The sequence below is a fragment of the Gobio gobio genome (genome assembly GCF_949357685.1).
Source record: "Gobio gobio genome assembly, chromosome: 2".
NCBI classification, from domain to species: domain Eukaryota; kingdom Metazoa; phylum Chordata; class Actinopteri; order Cypriniformes; family Gobionidae; genus Gobio; species Gobio gobio.
Genome location: NC_137098.1, coordinates 3,065,795 through 3,090,323, shown reverse-complemented (window position 1 = coordinate 3,090,323; position 24,529 = coordinate 3,065,795). Strand labels below are relative to the sequence as shown.

The 24,529-nt window shown below is 40.3% G+C and overlaps 1 protein-coding gene across 1 annotated transcript in view; it reads left to right on the top strand.

The window, feature by feature from the left end:
* The window catches only part of galns (galactosamine (N-acetyl)-6-sulfatase), a 92,522-nt gene that overhangs the window by 50,133 nt on the left and 17,860 nt on the right, over positions 1 to 24,529 (top strand). Inside the window, exons 10-11 of the mRNA XM_079806183.1 lie at positions 16,933 to 17,069; positions 18,526 to 18,628. Of these exons, the coding sequence (XP_079662309.1) occupies positions 16,933 to 17,069; positions 18,526 to 18,628 (240 nt within the window). The remainder of the gene's footprint in view (positions 1 to 16,932; positions 17,070 to 18,525; positions 18,629 to 24,529) is intronic.

The window sequence follows — 24,529 nt, the reverse complement described above, 5'->3', positions numbered from 1 at the left end:
CACCACACCTGTCCCTAACCCTACCCTTAAACTTACCCACACCACCACACCTCTCCCTAACCCTACCCTTAAACTTACCCACACCACCACACCTGTCCCTAACTCTACCCGTATCCCACCTCAATATCAGCAAAAGTGTTTTGCAATACAATTTGAACACAGTAAGTACATTGTACTTATTTTTTGATGTAACAAGTTCACCTAATATAAAGTGGGGCCAGGTTAATCAATCAAATTATTTTGCACGGTAAGACAATAAAGACTGTCTGTGAAATAGATTTGACAGAATCGATGCGTTGTCACAAAGTTTAGTATGGAAGATCTTTGGTTTGGGGCGTGGCTATTGTAGCAGGTGGAGAGTTTGGGGCTTGGCTACTGTCGCAGGTGGAGAGTTTGGGGCTTGGCTACTGTAGCAGGTGGAGAGTTTGGGGCGTGGCTACTGTAGCAGATGGAGAGTTTGGGGTGTGGCTACTGTAGCAGGTGGAGAGTTTGGGGTGTGGCTACTGTAGCAGATGTAGAGTTTGGGGCGTGGCTACTGTGTGGCTACTGTAGCAGATGGAGAGTTTGGGGTGTGGCTACTGTAGCAGGTGGAGAGTTTGGGGTGTGGCTACTGTAGCAGGTGGAGAGTTTGGGGTGTGGCTACTGTAGCAGATGGAGAGTTTGGGGTGTGGCTATTGTAGCAGGTGGAGAGTTTGGGGTGTGGCTACTGTAGCAGGTGGAGAGTTTGGGGTGTGGCTACTGTAGCAGATGTAGAGTTTGGGGCGTGGCTACTGTAGCAGGTGGAGAGTTTGGGGTGTGGCTACTGTAGCAGGTGGAGAGTTTGGGGAGTGGCTACTGTAGCAGGTGGAGAGTTTGGGGTGTGGCTACTGTAGCAGGTGGAGAGTTTGGGTGTGGTTACTGTAGCAGATGGAGAGTTTGGGGCTTGGCTACTGTAGCAGGTGGAGAGTTTGGCGTGTGGCTACTGTAGCAGGTGGAGAGTTTGGGGAGTGGCTACTGTAGCAGGTGGAGAGTTTGGGGAGTGAATACTGTAGCATGTGGAGAGTTTGGGGTGTGGCTACTGTAGCAGGTGGAGAGTTTGGGGTGTGGCTACTGTAGCAGGTGGAGAGTTTGGGTGTGGTTACTGTAGCAGATGGAGAGTTTGGGGCGTGGCTACTGTAGCAGGTGGAGAGTTTGGGGTGTGGCTACTGTAGCAGGTGGAGAGTTTGGGGTGTGGCTACTGTAGCAGATGGAAAGTTTGGGGTGTGGCTACTGTAGCAGGTGGAGAGTTTGGGGTGTGGCTACTATAGCAGGTGGAGAGTTTGGGACTTGGCTACTGTAGCAGATGTAGAGTTTGGGGCGTGGCTACTGTGTGGCTACTGTAGCAGATGGAGAGTTTGGGGTGTGGCTACTGTAGCAGGTGGAGAGTTTGGGGTGTGGCTACTGTAGCAGGTGGAGAGTTTGGGGTGTGGCTACTGTAGCAGATGGAGAGTTTGGGGTGTGGCTATTGTAGCAGGTGGAGAGTTTGGGTGTGGCTACTGTAGCAGGTGGAGAGTTTGGGGTGTGGCTACTGTAGCAGATGTAGAGTTTGGGGCGTGGCTACTGTAGCAGGTGGAGAGTTTGGGGTGTGGCTACTGTAGCAGGTGGAGAGTTTGGGGAGTGGCTACTGTAGCAGGTGGAGAGTTTGGGGTGTGGCTACTGTAGCAGGTGGAGAGTTTGGGTGTGGTTACTGTAGCAGATGGAGAGTTTGGGGCTTGGCTACTGTAGCAGGTGGAGAGTTTGGCGTGTGGCTACTGTAGCAGGTGGAGAGTTTGGGGAGTGGCTACTGTAGCAGGTGGAGAGTTTGGGGAGTGGCTACTGTAGCATGTGGAGAGTTTGGGTGTGGTTACTGTAGCAGATGGAGAGTTTGGGGCGTGGCTACTGTAGCAGGTGGAGAGTTTGGGGTGTGGCTACTGTAGCAGGTGGAGAGTTTGGGGTGTGGCTACTGTAGCAGATGGAAAGTTTGGGGTGTGGCTACTGTAGCAGGTGGAGAGTTTGGGGTGTGGCTACTATAGCAGGTGGAGAGTTTGGGACTTGGCTACTGTAGCAGATGGAGAGTTTGGGGTGTGGCTACTGTAGCAGGTGGAGAGTTTGGGGAGTGGCTACTGTAGCATGTGGAGAGTTTGGGGTGTGGCTACTGTAGCAGGTGGAGAGTTTGGGTGTGGTTACTGTAGCAGATGGAGAGTTTGGGGCGTGGCTACTGTAGCAGGTGGAGAGTTTGGGGTGTGGCTACTGTAGCAGGTGGAGAGTTTGGGGTGTGGCTACTGTAGCAGGTGGAGAGTTTGGGGTGTGGCTACTATAGCAGGTGAAGAGTTTGGGACTTGGCTACTGTAGCAGATGTAGAGTTTGGGGCGTGGCTACTGTGTGGCTACTGTAGCAGATGGAGAGTTTGGGGTGTGGCTACTGTAGCAGGTGGAGAGTTTGGGGTGTGGCTACTGTAGCAGGTGGAGAGTTTGGGGTGTGGCTACTGTAGCAGGTGGAGAGTTTGGGGAGTGGCTACTGTAGCAGATGGAGAGTTTGGGGTGTGGCTACTGTAGCAGATGGAGAGTTTGGGGTGTGGCTATTGTAGCAGGTGGAGAGTTTGGGGTGTGGCTACTGTAGCAGGTGGAGAGTTTGGGGTGTGGCTACTGTAGCAGATGTAGAGTTTGGGGTGTGGCTACTGTAGCAGGTGGAGAGTTTGGGGAGTGGCTACTGTAGCAGGTGGAGAGTTTGGGGTGTGGCTATTGTAGCAGGTGGAGAGTTTGGGGTGTGGCTACTGTAGCAGGTGGAGAGTTTGGGGTGTGGCTACTGTAGCAGATGTAGAGTTTGGGGTGTGGCTACTGTAGCAGGTGGAGAGTTTGGGGTGTGGCTACTGTAGCAGGTGGAGAGTTTGGGGTGTGGCTACTGTAGCAGGTGGAGAGTTTGGGGAGTGGCTACTGTAGCAGGTGGAGAGTTTGGGGTGTGGCTACTGTAGCAGGTGGAGAGTTTGGGTGTGGTTACTGTAGCAGATGGAGAGTTTGGGGCTTGGCTACTGTAGCAGGTGGAGAGTTTGGCGTGTGGCTACTGTAGCAGGTGGAGAGTTTGGGGAGTGGCTACTGTAGCAGGTGGAGAGTTTGGGGAGTGGCTACTGTAGCATGTGGAGAGTTTGGGTGTGGTTACTGTAGCAGATGGAGAGTTTGGGGTGTGGCTACTGTAGCAGGTGGAGAGTTTGGGGTGTGGCTACTGTAGCAGGTGGAGAGTTTGGGGTGTGGCTACTGTAGCAGATGGAAAGTTTGGGGTGTGGCTACTGTAGCAGGTGGAGAGTTTGGGGTGTGGCTACTATAGCAGGTGGAGAGTTTGGGACTTGGCTACTGTAGCAGATGGAGAGTTTGGGGTGTGGCTACTGTAGCAGGTGGAGAGTTTGGGGAGTGGCTACTGTAGTAGATGGAGAGTTTGGGGAGTGGCTACTGTAGCAGGTGGAGAGTTTGGGGAGTGGCTACTGTAGCAGATGGAGAGTTTGGGGCGTGGCTACTGTAGCAGGTGGAGAGTTTGGGGAGTGGCTACTGTAGCAGGTGGAGAGTTTGGGGAGTGGCTACTGTAGTAGATGGAGAGTTTGGGGAGTGGCTACTGTAGCAGGTGGAGAGTTTGGGGAGTGGCTACTGTAGCAGATGGAGAGTTTGGGGAGTGGCTACTGTAGCTGGTGGAGAGTTTGGGGAGTCGCTACTGTAGCAGGTGGAGAGTTTGGGGAGTGGCTACTGTAGCAGGTGGAGAGTTTTGGGTGTGGCTATTGTAGCAGGTGGAGAGTTTGGGGCGTGGCTACTGTAGCAGATGGAGAGTTTGGGGTGTGGCTACTGTAGCAGATGGAGAGTTTGGGGCGTGGCTACTGTAGCAGATGGAGAGTTTGGGGTGTGGCTACTGTAGCAGATGGAGAGTTTGGGGTGTGGCTACTGTAGCAGATGGAGAGTTTGGGGTGTGGCTACTATAGCAGATGGAGAGTTTGGGGTGTGGCTACTTTAGCAGGTGGAGAGTTTGGGGTGTGTCTACTGTAGCAGGTGGAGAGTTTGGGGCGTGGCTACTGTAGCAGGTGGACAGTTTGGGGCGTGGTTACTGTAGCAGATGGAGAGTTTGGGTGTGGCTACTGTAGCAGGTGGAGAGTTTGGGGCGTGGCTACTGTAGCAGATAGAGAGTTTGGGTGTGGCTACTGTAGCAGGTGGAGAGTTTGGGGCGTGGCTACTGTAGCAGATGGAGAGTTTGGGGTGTGGCTACTGTAGCAGATGGAGAGTTTGGGGTGTGGCTACTGTAGCAGGTGGAGAGTTTGGGGTGTGGCTACTGTAGCAGGTGGAGAGTTTGGGGTGTGGCTACTGTAGCAGGTGGAGAGTTTGGGGTGTGGCTACTGTAGCAGGTGGAGAGTTTGGGGTGTGGCTACTGTAGCAGGTGGAGAGTTTGGGGCGTGGCTATTGTAGCAGATGGAGAGTTTGGGGCGTGGCTACTGTAGCAGGTGGAGAGTTTGGGGCGTGGCTACTGTAGCAGGTGGAGAGTTTGGGGCGTGGCTACTGTAGCAGGTGGAGAGTTTGGGGCGTGGTTACTGTAGCAGATGGAGAGTTTGGGGTGTGGCTACTGTAGCAGGTGGAGAGTTTGGGTCGTGGCTACTGTAGCAGGTGGAGAGTTTGGGGCGTGGCTACTGTAGCAGGTGGAGAGTTTGGGGCGTGGCTATTGTAGCAGGTGGAGAGTTTGGGGCGTGGCTACTGTAGCAGGTGGAGAGTTTGGGGCGTGGCTACTGTAGCAGGTGGAGAGTTTGGGGCGTGGCTATTGTAGCAGGTGGAGAGTTTGGGGCGTGGCTACTGTAGCAGATGGAGAGTTTGGGGCGTGGCTACTGTAGCAGATGGAGAGTTTGGGGCGTGGCTACTGTAGCAGGTGGAGAGTTTGGGGCGTGGCTATTGTGATGGAGAGTTTGGGGCGTGGCTACTGTAGCAGGTGGAGAGTTTGGGGCGTGGCTATTGTAGCAGGTGGAGAGTTTGGGGCGTGGCTACTGTAGCAGGTGGAGAGTTTGGGGCGTGGCTATTGTAGCAGGTGGAGAGTTTGGGGCGTGGCTACTGTAGCAGGTGGAGAGTTTGGGGCGTGGCTACTGTAGCATATGGAGAGTTTGGGGCGTGGCTATTGTAGCAGGTGGAGAGTTTGGGGCGTGGCTACTGTAGCAGGTGGAGAGTTTGGGGCGTGGCTACTGTAGCAGATGGAGAGTTTGGGGCGTGGCTACTGCAGCAGGTGGAGAGTTTGGGGTGTGGCTACTGTAGCAGGTGGAGAGTTTGGGGTGTGGCTACTGTAGCATGTGGAGAGTTTGGGGCGTGGCTACTGTAGCAGGTGGAGAGTTTGGGGCGTGGCTACTGTAGCAGGTGGAGAGTTTGGGGTGTGGCTACTGTAGCAGGTGGAGAGTTTGGGGCGTGGCTACTGTAGCAGGTGGAGAGTTTGGGGCGTGGCTACTGTAGCAGGTGGAGAGTTTGGGGTGTGGCTACTGTAGCAGGTGGAGAGTTTGGGGCGTGGCTACTGTAGCAGGTGGAGAGTTTGGGGCGTGGCTACATTGGGGAATGCGTTACATGGGAAATTACATTCAGTGTCAGTTACAAAATTCGCTACATTTAGACCTTTAGATATTAAATCTGTCATGGACACGTCAAAGCGAATCAGGTTTTGAGATGCAGCGGAAGCTACAATGGACACATCAATACAGCATCATCCTGCTCACATTCAGAAAGACAAATGTCCAGTGTAGTTTTGAGGCTGTCTCGAAACAGCAGTATCTAATATCTTTTCATGAATGTAATCAAACCAGAATACAAGGTTATGTGTATCAAAAATTATATTTTATTTATTTTTTGTGTTGGGCCAACTTGGTCAGTAGCGTTGAGCTCTGTTTTGCTTCCAAATTTTTGAAAATGCAACTGGCCATTTTTTAAATATTCTAAGCGAATAATAATCATTAGGGCTGGGTAAAAAATATCGATTTCTCGATTTTAATCGATTCTCACTTTTACAAAACAATATCGATTCTTAAATCCCAAGAATCGATTAGTCTATATTTTTTTTACGAAATTCAAAAACATAAAGACCGTTTTGTTGCTATGGCGTGAGATCGCTCTGGCTCAGCTCAAGAGAACCGGCAGATGAACGGATCTTCTCTTCCGCTTTAACACCAGTAACAGCGCGAAATAAACACGAATGAGCTTCTGAAAGTGTGTTAAAAGATACAGGACAACTTATCGAAATCCGTATCGTCACATGGAATCGCTCAATCAGTGTTTCAACCACAGAAAGACGTCAGTAAAACGGCTTACAAGTAAACAATGTCACGTAACGTCACAGTTACCTCAGAAAAACCATATCCAGTGTCCATAAACTCGTTAGTCAACTAGAAAAATTTACTCTAGAGAGGAGCATTTTGCTAATTATATGCACCACATTACATAGGATATTCATTGTCAATGTTCTTCAATATTTAATAAATCTGGCAAGTTTTTATGCCACCCTTTAAATGTTTATATTTCAAAAAAACGAATTGGAGTAGAATTATGATTATGTAATTGTAAAGTTAATATTATAACTTTATTATAAAAAAAAAAAACTAGGGCTGTCAAAAGATTAATCACGATTAATCACATCCAAAATAAAAGTTTGTGTTTACATAATATATGTGTGTGTACTCTGTTAATTATTATTTATATATAAATACACACACATTCATGTATATATTTAAGAAATATTTGCATGTATATACATTTATATCATCTATAATATATATAAATATAAATTTTTTATATATAAAAAATTATATATTTTTCTTAAATATATACATGCTTGTGTGTGTATTTATATATAAATAATAATTAACAGAGTACACACACACACATATTATGTAAACACAAACTTTTATTTTGGATGCGATTAATCGCGATTAATCTTTTGACAGCCCTAAAAAAAAAACACAATTCAGTGTCATTTCAGTGTTTGTATACAAATCAGTTAATTTAACTTCAATATTAGTAGGCTAATGTACTATCAACTGACTCCCATAGTTTACAACATTAGTTCAGAAATTAGTTTTCCTTGAGAAAATGTTCCCATGTATTATACCTGATACATATCCAAAATAAAGAACAATAATTGTGAAATTTGTGTCAATACTAGGGTTGGGTACCGAAATCCGGTTCCAATATGGCACCGGTACTTATATAACCGGTATGTACCGGACCGAAATCAGAACGCAGATTTCGGTTCCTCATTTCGGTGCCAAAATTCAAACGTGCTTTCGTGCTTTGGCTGAGCCAGAGACAGACGCTCAGCGCTCGTCACATCACAACTCATGACAACTATTCAGTGTTTTCAAACACAACTCATGACAACTATTCAGTGTTTTCAACCACATCTCATGACAACTATTCAGTGTTTTCAAACACATCTCATGACAACTATTCAGTGTTTTCAAACACATCTCATGATAACTATTCAGTGTTTTCAAACACATCTCATGACAACTATTCAGTGTTTTCAACTACAACTCATGACAACTATTCAGTGTTTTCAACCACATCTCATGACAACTATTCAGTGTTTTCAACCACATCTCATGACAACTATTCAGTGTTTTCAACCACATCTCATGACAACTATTCAGTGTTTTCAACCACAACTCATGACAACTATTCAGTGTTTTCAACCACATCTCATGACAACTATTTTAGAAACAACGATGCGTCGCCATGGAAACATTAAGGCGATGCGTTTTAAAATATTTAGCCAGAGAATATGATCATATTTCAATATAAAGCTGAAGCTGGAAGCTGGTTTGTAGCAGAGCAAGAACACAGACGACTGCTGTTATTACTGTAACTGTTATTTAGAGTTATATTAGGCTTGTTGTAGTTGGGTTAGGTGGCTTAGGTTTTACTGGGAATTTGTAAATAGTCAATAATAATTTGTAAATAAGTAAATTGTGTTTTGTATTTATTTATATTCATACATTTAAGTATACATTAAACTTTTAATAAATGGTTCAATTTAAATAAAAAATAAATAAATAAAAAGCCATTTAATGTCATCCACCTCGTTTTGTGGCCTTTTTTTTTTTTTTAAAGTATCGGTTCAGGCATCGGAACCGTTTTAAAAGTATCGGTTTGGCACCGGAATCGAAAAAAAACCAAACGATACCCAACCCTAGTCAATACCCAGCCCTAATAGTAATGATGTTCAGTTCCATTTGAAGCTTTACCTTTGCCAGGACAATCATCAAATTCCTTTTCAAATATTGTCTATTTTTTTCTTTAAATTCCTTATGATTCCCAGCTCTGGTCTCCTTTCCTCCCTCCTCTTCCTGATCCGCTGAAGCTATGCGCTCTGCAAATGACTTTTAATTGTATTAGGGGCCGCTGTGACATGGGGCTGTGGGGTGGGGGGGTTTGGAGCTGTGCTAAGCCGGCCCCCGGCTCTCATCTGAGGGTGTGCGGGGTCCTGATAGCACAGCGGAGTGACGAGGGACTGGAGGATTGGGAACGTCTTAAGCGGCTAATCTGTTTGTGTGTTTGCTGAGGTTGGATTGAGCTGTAATGAGGGCTTCTGTATCTGAATATGCCAGGCGTGCCGGATAAAGAACTGAAGGGAAGAGGAGAGTGCTGGGGTATGATGTGCCAGGTGTCTGGGCAGTGCGACTGGGATAAGCAGGTGTTTCACACTGTTAATGTTTGTCTGGCAGTGGCAGGCTGGATTTTTCCCCGTCCTGCTCCGCTCGAGTGTGGCTCTTTGTGATATGTGTGTATCTTCCCGTCCAATTCTCTTATGGGGAGCATTGATGCCCTTTTTTGTTTTTAGCTAATTCGTTTAGTCCACTTTAGACATTCTACTAACTATTAGTAACTTTACATATAGAGGTCAACTAGAAGTCAATAGAGTATTAGTAGACTGTGCTTAATATCTGCTAACACTTTATTTTGATGATCCACTTTAGACATTCTACTAACTACAAGTAACTTATTAACTACATGTCAACTAGCAGTCATTAGAGTATTAGTAGACTGTGCTTAATATCTGCTAACACTTTATTTCTACTAACTACAAGTAACTTATTAACTACATGTCAACTAGCAGTCATTAGAGTATTAGTAGACTGTGCTTAATATCTGCTAACACTTTATTTCTACTAACTACAAGTAACTTATTAACTACATGTCAACTAGCAGTCATTAGAGTATTAGTAGACTGTGCTTAATATCTGCTAACACTTTATTTCTACTAACTACAAGTAACTTATTAACTACATGTCAACTAGCAGTCATTAGAGTATTAGTAGACTCTGCTTAATATCTGCTAACACTTTATTTCTACTAACTACAAGTAACTTTGCTACTACATGTCAACTAGCAGTCAATAGAGTATTAGTAGACTCTGCTTAATATCTGCTAACACTTTATTTCTACTAACTACAAGTAACTTTGCTACTACATGTCAACTAGCAGTCATTAGAGTATTAGTAGACTGTGCTTAATATCTGCTAACACTTTATTTCTACTAACTACAAGTAACTTTGCAACTACATGTCAACTAGCAGTCATTAGAGTATTAGTAGACTGTGCTTAATATCTGCTAACACTTTATTTCTACTAACTACAAGTAACTTTGCAACTACATGTCAACTAGCAGTCATTAGAGTATTAGTAGACTCTGCTTAATATCTACTAACACTTTATTTCTACTAACTACAAGTAACTTATTAACTACATGTCAACTAGCAGTCATTAGAGTATTAGTAGACTGTGCTTAATATCTGCTAACACTTTATTTCTACTAACTACAAGTAACTTTGCTACTACATGTCAACTAGCAGTCATTAGAGTATTAGTAGACTGTGCTTAATATCTGATAACACTTTATTTTGATGATCCACTTTAGACATTCTACTAACTACAAGTAACTTACCAGCATAAAATACTAGCAAAAATATAAAATAATGAAAAATATGGTATTGTGAACTTGCCTAAAAGTCTGTGTGTGTGTGTGTGGTTTTAATAAGAAACTATTCATTTTAAAAGTAAATGGCATTTAAATATTAAAGTCTCCTGTCTCTATGAAGCCCCTCCTTCTGAAAAGCACAATGTGCTCTGATTGGTCGGCTGGAGTAGTGTGTTGTGATTGAAATCGCCAGTTTCAACACTTGATTAACTAACTCAACCAGGCCCCGCCCCTTTATTCTGCGCATTAATTATTATAATGAGGAATATTGTGATGTGTTGGTTACCGGAAGAAAAGGCGTTTCAGGAGTTCAGAAACACTGATATAGAGAAGAACAGCAACTTTACACACTAAAGACAGATATAAAAAAGCACAATAGCTCTTCTTTAAATCATCTTTTGTTTCAGGTAATTGTAATAATAGTAGTGCTGTCAAACGATTAAAATATTTAATCGCGATTAATCGCATTAATGCCATAGTTAACTCACAATTAATCACAATTAATCGCACATTTTTTTTTATTCTAAATGTCCCTTGATTTCTTTTTGTCCCATTATTTTTTCTTATTTTAATGCTCTTATCAACATAGAAAAGTGGATCGGCTTGCTTTGTTCAAATGTTTGTTTTATTGAAAACAACATTGGCATACTGTAGTGTTCGATTTCACACCAACATTCTCACTTGAAGCAGTCATTCACACTTGGAGCAAATAATCGCTCACACAATGTAACACTGTCCATCAATAAAAGGGTGAAAAAAAATACTTTGTTGCACAAACAGCCCCTTCAACAGCCCTTTCTAAGGGATCAAAACAGGGTGATACAAAATAAAATTACAAAGTGCACATGCAAGGTAAACTAGGACTCCGCCTATAGTGCAGTTAAACCAGGGGTCGCCAACTAGCGGACTCCGGTCCAAATCCGGACCGCGAAGCCTTTTGACGTAGGCTAATGAAACAGTTAACGTTGCAATGCTCACTGTTGCGTTCAGACCCAGACGCGCGGTCAAGCATGCAGGTGCGTTCACACCGGACGCGAATGACGCGACATGCACGCCGCTTAATTCGCGCCGCAGAATGTCTATTTGCGTCTTTGCATTGACTTAAATCACTCGCGCAAAACGCTTCATTCGCGTCCGGTGTGAATGCACCACCAGAGCAGAAAGCAGCGCTCAAGACAAGCACTTTTAGTTGAAGACCCCTGAGTTAAACCATGGCATAATACGTTTCTCATTTCGGCGTCTCACGCTTGCCATCCACGTCTACTCTTTTAATGGCCCAAAAACAAGTGTGGGCAGCCGCAGCGTGCCTGATGTTTTGTTTCTGGTCTAGCTACATCCGGAGTGGTGTTGTAGTTTTTAGTTACTAGTTGCTGCAACTAGTTGCTGCAACAGCATGTGAAAAAACTACAAAGTTTGTTAGACCAAAAAGAACGTTAATCTCGCGATAAAAAAATTGACGCCGTTAAAATAGGTTTGCGTTAACGTCGTTAATAACGCGTTTAACTGACAGCACTAAATAATAGTGATTTGAAACCTGACCTTGACTTGCGTTAGAAACATGTCTGGTGTTCGCTTCACCCATGGAGTGATGTGAATATAAAAATAAAGAGATGGGGGGTGTCAGAGTCTCTCCTGTTGTGTTTATCAGCTCAGACTGAGTGCATTAGACAGGTCTGTCTGCTCAGATAACTAGAGTCAGAGAAGAAGAGAAGGAAGAGGAAATGAACTGGAGATAAAGACGTTTTCATTTCCCTTTTTACTAGTCCCATGTTTTGTGTGTGTGTGCCGCTGGATAAGAGCAGCTGGTGGTAACGGCTAGTTACCTTTATTAATTGTTCCCTTTGATTTCTCCTTTTCCTGTGTGTATAAGTATGTATGTACGTCTGTGTGTGTGAAGCCTGAGAGTGAAGATAATGGAATGTACTGGCTGTCTGGTGAAGGGAATTCTGGGAGGCTGAAGCAGGCGACGCGTGTGTGTGTGTGTGTGTGAGCCAGCTGCTCCGTGCTGATAGCGCTATCTGATTGTGAGCGTGCCGTTTCCCTCAAAGGCCCGCTCAGGAGAGAATAGAATGGAAGATCAAGGATGACAGCGAAAAAATGGCATTTTATCGGAAAATAGTTCAAAGTTTATAAATAAAATAAAGCGGGTTTTTTTTGCGGCAGGACTGGGGAGGACAGATAAAGCAGCAGTTTCGGCCTCTGTCCCAACTCTCCTTTCTCTCTCTGCCTTTCTCTTCATTTACAGAGATGTTAGTGTGGTTTATAATAAACCTGCGAGCGCAGATTAGAAACGCTGAAAAGCACAGAGAAAATGCTTTAGCATTGGTGCATGTCTGTGGGATTTAAAGCAATTTTGAGCATCTTGACTAGTGAGAGACTCGTATATCGGCTGATATTACGATTATTGATTATGCGATGTGATAGATAATTGTGCTCGCTTATCCAATTAACCCTACTTTATCATATTACGCAAAATTTGAAGGCCTCTAAATGATCAAAACTTTGTCGAATCAATCTGATTGATGATCTTTTAGCCAGTAAAAGTCTTTTAGTTTACAGTAATTGTACAAACGTCCACCTTCAGCAACCTATGGCTTTAGGTAGGGCTGCTTAATTATGGCAAAAATCATATTTGTGATTATTTTGGTCAACATTGCAATCACAAATCTGAGTGGGTGAGATAACCAAAAACTTAGTTATTTTGCTGGGAATAAGTTTGATATGATGTTAAAATTTAGATACCAGTGAAATTTCACACACCTTTCAACCAATTTCATAAATATACATTGATTCTTATTAAAGCTTCTTAAGTTATTCAGTCATGAGCAATGGGTGATTTTGTTTTTGTCTTTAGTTGTTTGATTAACATTAATGACACATGCGTTAATGGTTTATTAGGCTACTGTCACTTTAAAGGGATAGTTCACCCAAAAACGTAATGTTTATGTGTATCTGCTCACCCCCAGGGCATCAGAGTTGTAGGTGTGTTTGTTTCTTCAGTAGAACACAAATGAAGATGTTTAACAGTGTGATAGTCTATAATGATGTCTATGGGGATATTTTAGAGTATGAGAGCAATGAGAGTAAAAACACACAGACATACGAATCCTTATTAAACCTGCGGCTCGTGGGACACACTGATGTCTGAAGACACCAAACCATCAGTTTCTGCGAGAAACCCAACAGTATTTATGTTATTTTTGTACCTCTTATCAGACGAATGTCGTCTAGTATTCCCAGCGCCATAACTTCCGGCGAATAAGGTCAAAATACTGGTGTGATCATAGATATATATATGTAGATGCCTCATTCGACCGGTCCGCGCAGGCACTAATGAGGAATCTATGTATATATCTATGATCGCGCCGGTATTTTGACCTTATTCGCCGGAAGTGATGGCGCAGCTGATGCAGAGCCATAGAAAAAATGAAATACATTTTTAAATATGGATATTTTTCTTACACAAACGCATCGATTCGCTTCAGAAGGCCTTTATTAACACCCCAGAGCCGCGTGGAGCAGTTATATGACGGACAGATGCACTTTTTATGGACTTCAAAAACAGAGCAACTATTACTGCTATTATAAAGCTTGGATTAGCCAGAACATTTTTAATATAACTCAGATTTTATTCGTCTGAAAGAAGAATGTCGTCCACACCTCGGATGACTTGAGGGAGAGTAAATCATGGGCTAATGTTCATTTTTGGGTGAACTATCCTTTTAAGACTGAATTCACGGATCCAATATACTGTTACACATCTGATTTCTTCCCGACTTTTTGTTCACTTAGGACACAACTGACTGTGTTTGTGAATATTCGCCATATTTTTGTGTGTATTTGACATGTTCTGGCATGTATCCGATGGCCGGAGTCCGTATTTTTTTCTCAGACTCGGAGCGCATGCACAGAAAGCCACCTATGGCTTAAATGCGCAGCTTAATAACACTTTTTAATATTACGTAAGACCCTGCCTTTTACCACAGTCACGTTACATGATTTGTCTGATTTAGACATTGAGGGCTGAAAGCGCAACACTTTGCTGGAAAGGAACGGAATGTGGCACAATAATCAATAATCATGTTTTCATAATCGTTTGAAGCCTAAATCGAAATGGAAAATAAATGATGGTTAATCGCACAGCCTTATCTACAGGAGCTGCTCCAAATTCTTAACTCACTATCACTCACATAGTTTTCCTTTCAATTCAATCCGAAATAAAACCTTAACGTAGTTAAAGGACATAAATATAAATATAAGATGGAAGATAGATTTACCATCTTGAAGAAAATCATTGGTTATTGTTCAATTTATTATGCCATGCAAAATGATTTGTTCTTTAATAATTACTTATACAGTGGAAATGATTTTGGTTGAGAATTACTTGTAATCTTAGAAATGATTTTGGTTGAGAATTACTTGTAATCTTAGAAATGATTTTAATTGAGAATTACTTGTAATCTTGGAAATGATTTTGGTTGAGAATTACTTGTAATCTTAGAAATGATTTTGGTTGAGAATTACTTGTATCTTGGAAATGATTTTGGTTGAGAATTACTTGTAATCTTAGAAATGATTTTGGTTGAGAATTACTTGTATCTTGGAAATGATTTTGGTTGAGAATTACTTGTATCTTAGAAATGATTTTGGTTGAAAATTACTTGTAACTTGGAAATGATTTTGGTTGAGAATTACTTGTATCTTGGAAATGATTTTGGTTGAGAATTACTTGTATCTTGGAAATGATTTTGGTTGAGAATTACTTGTAACTTGGAAATGATTTTGGTTGAGAATTACTTGTATCTTGGAAATGATTTTGGTTGAGAATTACTTGTATCTTGGAAATGATTTTGGTTGAGAATTACTTGTAACTTGGAAATGATTTTGGTTGAGAATTACTTGTATCTTGGAAATGATTTTGGTTGAGAATTACTTGTATCTTTGAAATGATTTTGGTTGAGAATTACTTGTAACTTGGAAATGATTTTGGTTGAGAATTACTTGTAACTTGGAAATGATTTTGGTTGAGAATTACTTGTATCTTGGAAATGATTTTGGTTGAGAATTACTTGTATCTTGGAAATGATTTTGGTTGAGAATTACTTGTATCTTGGAAATGATTTTGGTTGAGAATTACTTGTAACTTGGAAATGATTTTGGTTGAGAATTACTTGTATCTTGGAAATGATTTTGGTTGAGAATTACTTGTATCTTTGAAATGATTTTGGTTGAGAATTACTTGTATCTTGGAAATGATTTTGGTTGAGAATTACTTGTAACTTGGAAATGATTTTGGTTGAGAATTACTTGTAACTTGGAAATGATTTTGGTTGAGAATTACTTGTAACTTGGAAATGATTTTGGTTGAGAATTACTTGTATCTTGGAAATGATTTTGGTTGAGAATTACTTGTATCTTGGAAATGATTTTGGATGAGAATTACTTGTATCTTAGAAATGATTTTGGTTGAGAATTACTTGTATCTTGGAAATGATTTTGGTTGAGAATTACTTGTAACTTGGAAATGATTTTGGTTGAGAATTACTTGTATCTTGGAAATGATTTTGGTTGAGAATTACTTGTATCTTAGAAATGATTTTGGTTGAGAATTACTTGTATCTTGGAAATGATTTTGGTTGAGAATTACTTGTATCTTAGAAATGATTTTGGTTGAGAATTACTTGTATCTTGGAAATGATTTTGGTTGAGAATTACTTGTAACTTGGAAATGATTTTGGTTGAGAATTACTTGTATCTTGGAAATGATTTTGGTTGAGAATTACTTGTATCTTGGAAATGATTTTGGTTGAGAATTACTTGTAACTTGGAAATGATTTTGGTTGAGAATTACTTGTAACTTGGAAATGATTTTGGTTGAGAATTACTTGTAACTTGGAAATGATTTTGGTTGAGAATTACTTGTATCTTGGAAATGATTTTGGTTGAGAATTACTTGTATCTTTGAAATGATTTTGGTTGAGAATTACTTGTAACTTGGAAATGATTTTGGTTGAGAATTACTTGTATCTTGGTAATGATTTTGGTTGAGAATTACTTGTAACTTGGAAATGATTTTGGTTGAGAATTACTTGTATCTTCGAAATGATTTTGGTTGAGAATTACTTGTATCTTCGAAATGATTTTGGTTGAGAATTACTTGTATCTTCGAAATGATTTTGGTTGAGAATTACTTGTATCTTGGAAATGATTTTGGTTGAGAATTACTTGTATCTTTGAAATGATTTTGGTTGAGAATTACTTGTAACTTGGAAATGATTTTGGTTGAGAATTACTTGTAACTTGGAAATGATTTTGGTTGAGAATTACTTGTAACTTGGAAATTATTTTGGTTGAGAATTACTTGTATCTTGGAAATGATTTTGGTTGAGAATTACTTGTAACTTGGAAATTATTTTGGTTGAGAATTACTTGTATCTTGGAAATGATTTTGGATGAGAATTACTTGTAACTTGGAAATGATTTTGGTTGAGAATTACTTGTATCTTGGAAATGATTTTGGTTGAGAATTACTTGTATCTTGGAAATTATTTTGGTTGAGAATTACTTGTATCTTGGAAATTATTTTGGTTGAGAATTACTTGTATCTTGGAAATGATTTTGGATGAGAATTACTTGTATCTTGGAAATGATTTTGGATGAGAATTACTTGTATCTTGGAAATGATTTTGGTTGAGAATTACTTGTATCTTGGAAATGATTTTGGTTGAGAATTACTTGTATCTTGGAAATGATTTTGGTTGAGAATTACTTGTATCTTGGAAATGATTTTGGTTGAGAATTACTTGTATCTTGGAAATTATTTTGGTTGAGAATTACTTGTATCTTGGAAATTATTTTGGTTGAGAATTACTTGTTTTGTGTAAATGATTCAGAAGTATGTGCTGTTTGTGTTATACCAGTGTTTTGTTCTACCTCTGACATCTTTTAAACCGTTGTGTTCCTCAGGTGAGTCCTCAGTTGGGCAGTGTGATGGATCTCTTCAGCACGAGTCTTTCTGTGGCCGGCGTTCTTCCCCCTGATGACCGTGTCATTGATGGGCTGGATTTAAGTCCTGTACTCTTCAACAACTCACAGCTAGACAGGTAAACACCTCGAAGCAAGCATAGCGTCCATTCAGTTGATTATTTTGTTATCCCTTTTGATTAGACTGATGCAAAATCCTTGATTTACATGCAGCGTTCAGAATGTTCTCTCTTGTGTAAGCGGTTAGACTCTTAATTGGCATTGACTGTTGCATTAAAACAAAAACAAAAAAACATTTCTGTGGCATTGCTGTAAAAACCTTCTTTTCTGGAACCTGTCGATGCTCTTACTCAACAAATGTAATGTGGTCATTACTGTCTCTAACCACTTTCAAAGGTGATTTGAGCGTTCATTTCTTTATTTATCATTGTCCGCTTTGAATCCAATCACTCGAGATGTTAACGGCAGGTGTAAATAAGTGCACTAATACAGTCAGTAACTTCTTTGCTGCTAGCTTAACATTTCTGTTGGTGTTTCTCTGGGAAACAAAGTGATTTTGAGGGAAGTTAAAGGGTTAGTTTAATGAAATTCTGTCATTAATTCCTCACCCTTATGTCGTTGGACACCCGTCAGACCTCCGTTCATCTTCAGACACAAATGAAGATATTTTAGTGTAAAGCTGATGCTGAGAAAGGCTTCAGATAGGCCTCCATTGGCATTCAGTTCATTTACACTCACAAGACCCATAAAAGGCACTAAAAACGTCGTTACAAAGTCCATCTCACCACAGTGACTCTACAATAATCTTACGATGCGACGACAATAGTTTTTGTGCGCAAAAAAAAATCAAAATAACGACTTTATCCAACTTGTTCTTGTCTTCCGTGTGTGTCTCCACGACGCATGCGCGAGAATATGACGCAGATCCGGCGTTCGGACACATGACCCAGAAGAGATTTGTTTACAAGCAGAGGAAGACGCGCGTGTCTAAGCTGTTGAATTCTACATTGATCGTGCTTTAGGTCTCGCTGTAGTTCTCTAAATGGGGTTAAAGTGAGCATTTCATGGATTCCCGAACGCCGGATCTGCGTCATATTCACACGCATGTGTCGACAAGAACAAGTTGGATAAAGGTGTTATTTTGATTTTTTTTTGCGCACAAAAACTATTGTCGTCGCTTCGTAAAATTATTGTAGAGTCGCTGTGGTGAGATGGACTTTGTAACGACGTTTTTAGTGCCTTTTATGGGTCTTGTGAGTGTAAATGTACTGAATGCCAATGGAGGCCTATCTGAAGCCTTTCTCAGCATCAGCTTTACACTAAAATATCTTCATTTGTGTCTGAAGATGAACGGAGGTCTGACGGGTGTCGAACGACAAAAGGGTGAGGAATTAATGACAGAATTTTCATTTTTGGGTGAACTAACCCTTTAAGGTCTGCTGTTTAAACCACTATCTGGAGGCTTTGAGAAAGAGACCATCCGTTTGCTAAAGGTTTTCTACTGAACTCATATTGCCAAAATGAAATGAGACCGAGAGGTCAGTGTTGACTTACCACAAGATTTATTCCCAACAGACCCATCTTCTATTATCGTGGCAACCAGATGATGGCAGTGCGGATCGGGCTATACAAGGCGCACTATTGGACTTGGAGCAACTCATGGGAGGAGTTCAACAGGGTCAGTGATTGCATATTCTTTCTTTTTCTCTGCTGATCTGAAGTCCTATGATTGGGCATATGCATTAATATTCTAAATTGATTTCGATAATAGTCAGTGTTGTTTTAAGTGAGAGCGTACAAATCTCAAAAAGCATCAGTGAAGATATGATTGGTTGGCTTAAGTGTAAAGTAGCCGTTTGTCAAAGAGTCTGATGTGAGTTTAACATTTTCAAAATTAATTAGCAAACATTTAAGCTACAGTTTTGAAAAGTTTATGGTAAGTCTTTCATTTCAATTAGTAACGACTCTGATTTCAGGAAAAATTACTGTTGTGATGCTGTTCCTTACTGTGGTTGAAAATTATATCATGGTAATGGAAGTTGTATTGTGGAAATGATTTTGGTTGAGAATTACTTGTAATCTTGAAAATTATATTGGTTGAGAATTACTTGTAATCTTGGAAATGATTTCGGTTGAAAATTACGTGTATTGTGGAAATAATTGTGGTTGAAAATTACTTGTATTGTGAAAATTAATTGCGGTTGAGAATTACTTGTATCACGGAAATTATTTTTGTTGAAAATTACTTGTATTGTGGAAACCAAGCACATTTAAAGCTATAGATCTTTTATGCTCCACAAAAGAAAGTAAGTCATACAGGTTTGAAATTACATGACGGTGAGTAAATAATGACAGAATTAAAATTTTTAGGTGAACTATTCCTTTAAATATCTATTATCAACCAATACAGTATAACGTTTTTACAAATACAGTAAAGGGGCGTTCTGATATGTAAAAAGCGTTCACATCCTCATAGAACTCGTAATTTCATACACGTGATCACTGCAGAATCATATTGCCGTTAATAGTGTTGCTAATAGTGTTGATTCCTTAAACCGTTTGGCTTTTCTTTTTGCTTGATGAACAGTAAAACGGTCAAAAATCCCATAGACTTGCATTAAAAGTCTATTATGACAATGTTGGTGCCAATAAGCAACCGATCCAGAACACGCATTAGCATCGGCGAAATTTGTGCAACCAATCACATTTTCTTTTAAAAAAAAGCTATAATCTAGCTATTGTCTCGCGTTCCCCTGATTTCTAGCCTCTTGATACAGTAATTGCATTCCAAAATGCACATTAGCGTGTTAATGTTATCTCAAAAACAATGGCTTATCAAGTAGACTTGAAGATCAGGCAGTAATGAATATTAATGGAGCTAATGGAGCGGGACCACTTCTGCAAACACGCTTCATCTATTAGCGAGATACTCGCTAGTCCCATCAAGCCCTCTGGGACACGTCTGTCTGTCTGTCTGTCTGTCTGTCTGTCTGTCTGTCATACACACACTACACACACTTCGTTTCCCATTAAAGTCACACAACACGCATGCATGTAACCCTGTCCGCCGTCAGCCCGGGCTTCTTCTCCGAATGCAAGGGTTTGTTTTATGCCCCATCGGTTGCTTAAATTGCTCTCTCCTGGATGGCCGCTGAATCAATAGCGGCCCCCTTTATCAGCTCATGTGAACTGGAGTGTAACTTCACAAATAATGGTGGCTGATTGCTTGTGAGCTGCCAATCGATTGTTTGAGCTCGGACGGAGAGGGTTGGAAGCTGGAGTCTAGTCCTGATGATGGTTAATGTGTTTCACCTACAGTTGCATTTTCACCTCCACTAGCATTTGCCCATAATTTCTAAGCTCGGCGTGTTTGAAATTGATTTGAATGATTGTAGGGGATTAAGCGTTCAACTTTTTGGACGTATTTAGGCAGTGATCCATACTCTTAAAAACAAGGCTCTTTCACCCTCTGGTTTGTTTCCTGTTAAACCCGGTTGAAATGATGGCTTAATAGTATCGGTCACTCGGGTGAACTCCTCTTGAAACCTGTAGGGATCGGCGAGGTGTGAAATGAGAAATTTCACAGGGTAAGTGCTTTGCATCCGATGATCCTCACGCACACTGTTGAGCCATTATATGAAGTATTTTAGTGTGTGTTACCTCACCTAAGACACCTGAGAATCCTCCTCTTAAATCACACATTTCACCACTGCACTTAATGATTCGAAATCTGAGCTTTGATTGGCAGCTGAGCTTGGGGAGGTGTGTCGTATGACAACATATTCAGTGTGTATGATTATACTTATTAAAATCATTAATAGATGCTGCGGTACCGCTTTCCCCTGGACCCTGATAAACACTTTATTCCCACTATTAACATGGGTGCAAAAATCTGCCCCCCCTCCCAAAAAAACGCATTTGACAGGTTCATTTCAAACTAAAATATCTCGTGTGCCAAAAAGTACACTCAAAGCTTTTTTATTATGTTGTGGTTATGATAGCAAAGCTGCATTTGTTGGGAAAATAGTAATGAAAATAACACCAACAACTTTAAATCTAAATTAAAGTCGGCCACGTCAGGCTAATTCACAGTTCGAAGCTTGACACATCACTGAAATATTGAAAGTTTATAACATTTCTTTAACCTCCTTATAGCTCTGGGACCATTTTTGGGGATTTCCGGCTGGATTTGGCCGACCCAAATGTAAAAGCTTCCCATATACACACATACAGTGTCTCTAAATACACAATACTGGTGTAATTTTATAGGAAACCCTTTGACGTTATGTAAAATACTGATAAAAGTGATAAACATTTATGTATATGTTGTCTGAGCTGAAATACCCCCCCCCCCCCCCCCCAAATTTTTGGTTATACATTCATTTTTGAAAGTGTATAACTCCCATAATAACCATATACAGTCGTATACATGCAAAATCTCAGTATCATTTTACAGAAATTACATAAAACACTACTGAAAGTGATACATGCTATAATAATAAATATTATGTTGTCTGTGCTATAGTAAACAAACAAAAAAATAGGCGCTTTTATATTTTTTTTGGTTATAAATTAGTTTTTGAAAGTGTAAAACTCCCATAATAACCATATACAGTCGTATAAATGCAAAATCCCAGTGTCATTTTACAGAAATGACATAAAACACTACTGAAAGTGATAAATGTTATAATATTAAATATGTTGTTTGTGCTATAGCAAACAAACAAAAAGAGGCGCTTTTTGATTTTTTTGGTTTAAAATTAGTTTTTGAAAGTGTAAAACTCCCATAATAACCATATACAGTATAATAAATGCACAATCCCAGTGTCATTTTACAGAAATGACATAAAACACTACTGAAAGTGATAAATGCTATAATAATATGTTGTCTGTGCTATAATAAACAAAATAAAAAAAGAGGCGCTTTTTGATTTTTTTGGTTATAAATTCATTTTTGAAAGTGTATAACTCCCATAATACCCATATACAGTATAATAAATGCAAAATCCCAGTGTCATTTTACAGAAATTACATAAAACACTACTGAAAGTGATACATGTTATAATATTAAATATTATGTTGTCTGTGCTATAGCAAACAAACAAAAAAATTGGCGCTTTTTGATTTTCTTTGGTTATAAATTCATTGTTGAAAGTGTATATCTCAGGCCCTGTGAGCTCTAGCACCCTGCAGACAGTTTGGGCCGATTCCTGCATATGTCAGCAAACACTGGAAAAATGTGTGTGACACTGGGATATTGCATTTATACCACTGTATATGGGGAGACTTTAGATTTGGGTAGGTGGAAATTACATTAAAAAAAAAAGGTCTTATTCCTCCCTTCAGATCCATTTGAATAAATCTTGCATACAACATGATCCAGACAGAAATCTCTTTTCCAGTGTTTGCTGACATTTAGTGGAAACAGCCAGAACGGTCTGCAGGGTGCTAGAGCACACACTTTCTACAATTAATAACCAAAGAAAAATCATAAAGCCCCTATGTTTTGTTTGTATATTACAGCTCAGACATCATATACTCACATGTTTATCACTTTTAGCAGTGCTTTATGAACCTTCAAAGGGTTTCCTGTAAAATGACACCAGTATTGTGTGTGTGTGTGTGTGTGTGTGTGTGTGTGTGTGTGTGTGTGTGTGTGTGTGTGTGTGTGTGTGTGTGTGTGTGTGTGTGTGTGTGTGTGTGTGTGTGTGTGTGTGTGTGTGTGTGTGTGTGTGTGTGTGTGTGTGTGTGGGAAGCTTTTACATTTGGGTCGTCCAGATCCAGAGTAATTTAGTGTAAATAAGTTACTCTGTGTAAAACAAATGCCAAAGTGATGCATATCTCCAGAAAGTAGAGACTCTAAGCTTTCAAAAACCACATATGAGGTCAGAGGTCAGAGCTCCTCCACAGATATTTAACATTTAAAGTATATATATCTTTATATACCCTTATCAGGGTCCTTGGAGTTTAAGAGGTTAACAGATGCTTTCCTTAATAGGGGTGGGCGACCAAAATCACAATAAACGATAATGATAGGCTATTTATCATGATACAGTTATTTTTGCTTTAAATAATGATTTTATGATGTCAATATTTTTGATGCCATATCAATTTCACAATTCTTGTCACCAATGTCAATATGACAAAGAACTGCTAGCCTAAATACATAAAACTCACTCACTGAAGTAAACAGTTAGTGATGGAATAAAAATAAGTAATTACAAAACTACAGGAGAACAAATAAATAATACATGCATTGAATAAATTAATCATATGTATAAAAAACACTGCATAGTCTTCATTATGTAAATGAATCTATATTTACTTTGATTAGTGGATTAGTCAAGAGCAGTGAGAGATTTGCTCTTTTGTTGTTTGATTACATTTACATTTATGCATTTGGCAGACGCTCTTTATTACAGGGACAATCCCATCGAGTCTCTTCAGAACATCTGGAATAATCCGGATCAGTTTCCGGATCCGTTTCTGAAGTTGCTTAGAGTGTCAATGGAGGACCGAAATCTCTCAGATTTCATTACAAATCTCTTCATTTGAGTTCTGAAGATGATCAGTCACATTTAATCTGACCATTAAAGCCAGTCCAGAACAATTAAACAGAATAAACTATTAAGCAAAAATAGAAATAAAACTGCCAAAAATGATGTTCTTCCTCAGGGTTTCTGTTTTGCCGCGCCCTCACACGTCCCGGTTCCTTCATTAAAAGCGCAAATTTCTCATGATTTACAAATTGTTGGAAACGTTTGGGATATTGTAAGTACTCAACAAAATATATAACACTGGCTTAGTGTGTTTTGAATATTTTACTGAAAACTTACATATGGCGCCTTTAACATAATCAATGTGAAGCTGCTTCGAAACAATCTGTGTTTTAAGGAGCGCTTTATAAATAATCAGTGTCTATTTACACCAAGTGCAAATAACCCGTCTTATTGGCTGAGGCTGTTTACAGTGACTCCGCCCACTGACGGCCGATTGGCTGATGCCTGATAACAGCAGCTTCTCATTCTTCTCCCTTTCCCCATATCAACATAGAGAGGAGTTAAACAATTAAAAGTGGAAATAGAGTTCCTATTGGGTTTGCATTAGTCGGGATTTCCACCATTCCATAATCTGTGCCCGGTGTTTCTCCTCTCACTGAATATCCTGGAGTTCACATGACGGAAGGTCAATTGGCTGTGAATGCCATTTCATGCTGACTTTAATCCTGAATATTTTTACATTAAGCTTTTTTTTTGAGCATCAACAAATCCATGTTCCACTGATCTGTCTCCATGCTGACCTGCTGTGTGTGTGTGTGTGTGTGTGTGTGTGTGTGTGTGTGTGTGTGTGTGTGTGTGTGTGTGTGTGTGTGTGTGTGTGTGTGTGTGTGTGTGTGTGAGCGGGGCGAGCCGCTGACCTGCTGTGTGTGTGTGTGTGTGTGTGTGAGCGGGACGAGCCGCTGACCTGCTGTGTGTGTGTGTGTGTGTGTTTGTGTGTGTGTGTGTGTGTGTGAGTGGGACGAGCCGCTGACCTGCTGTGGGCATGTTTTTGTGAAATATCAGGACACAAATGTGTATTT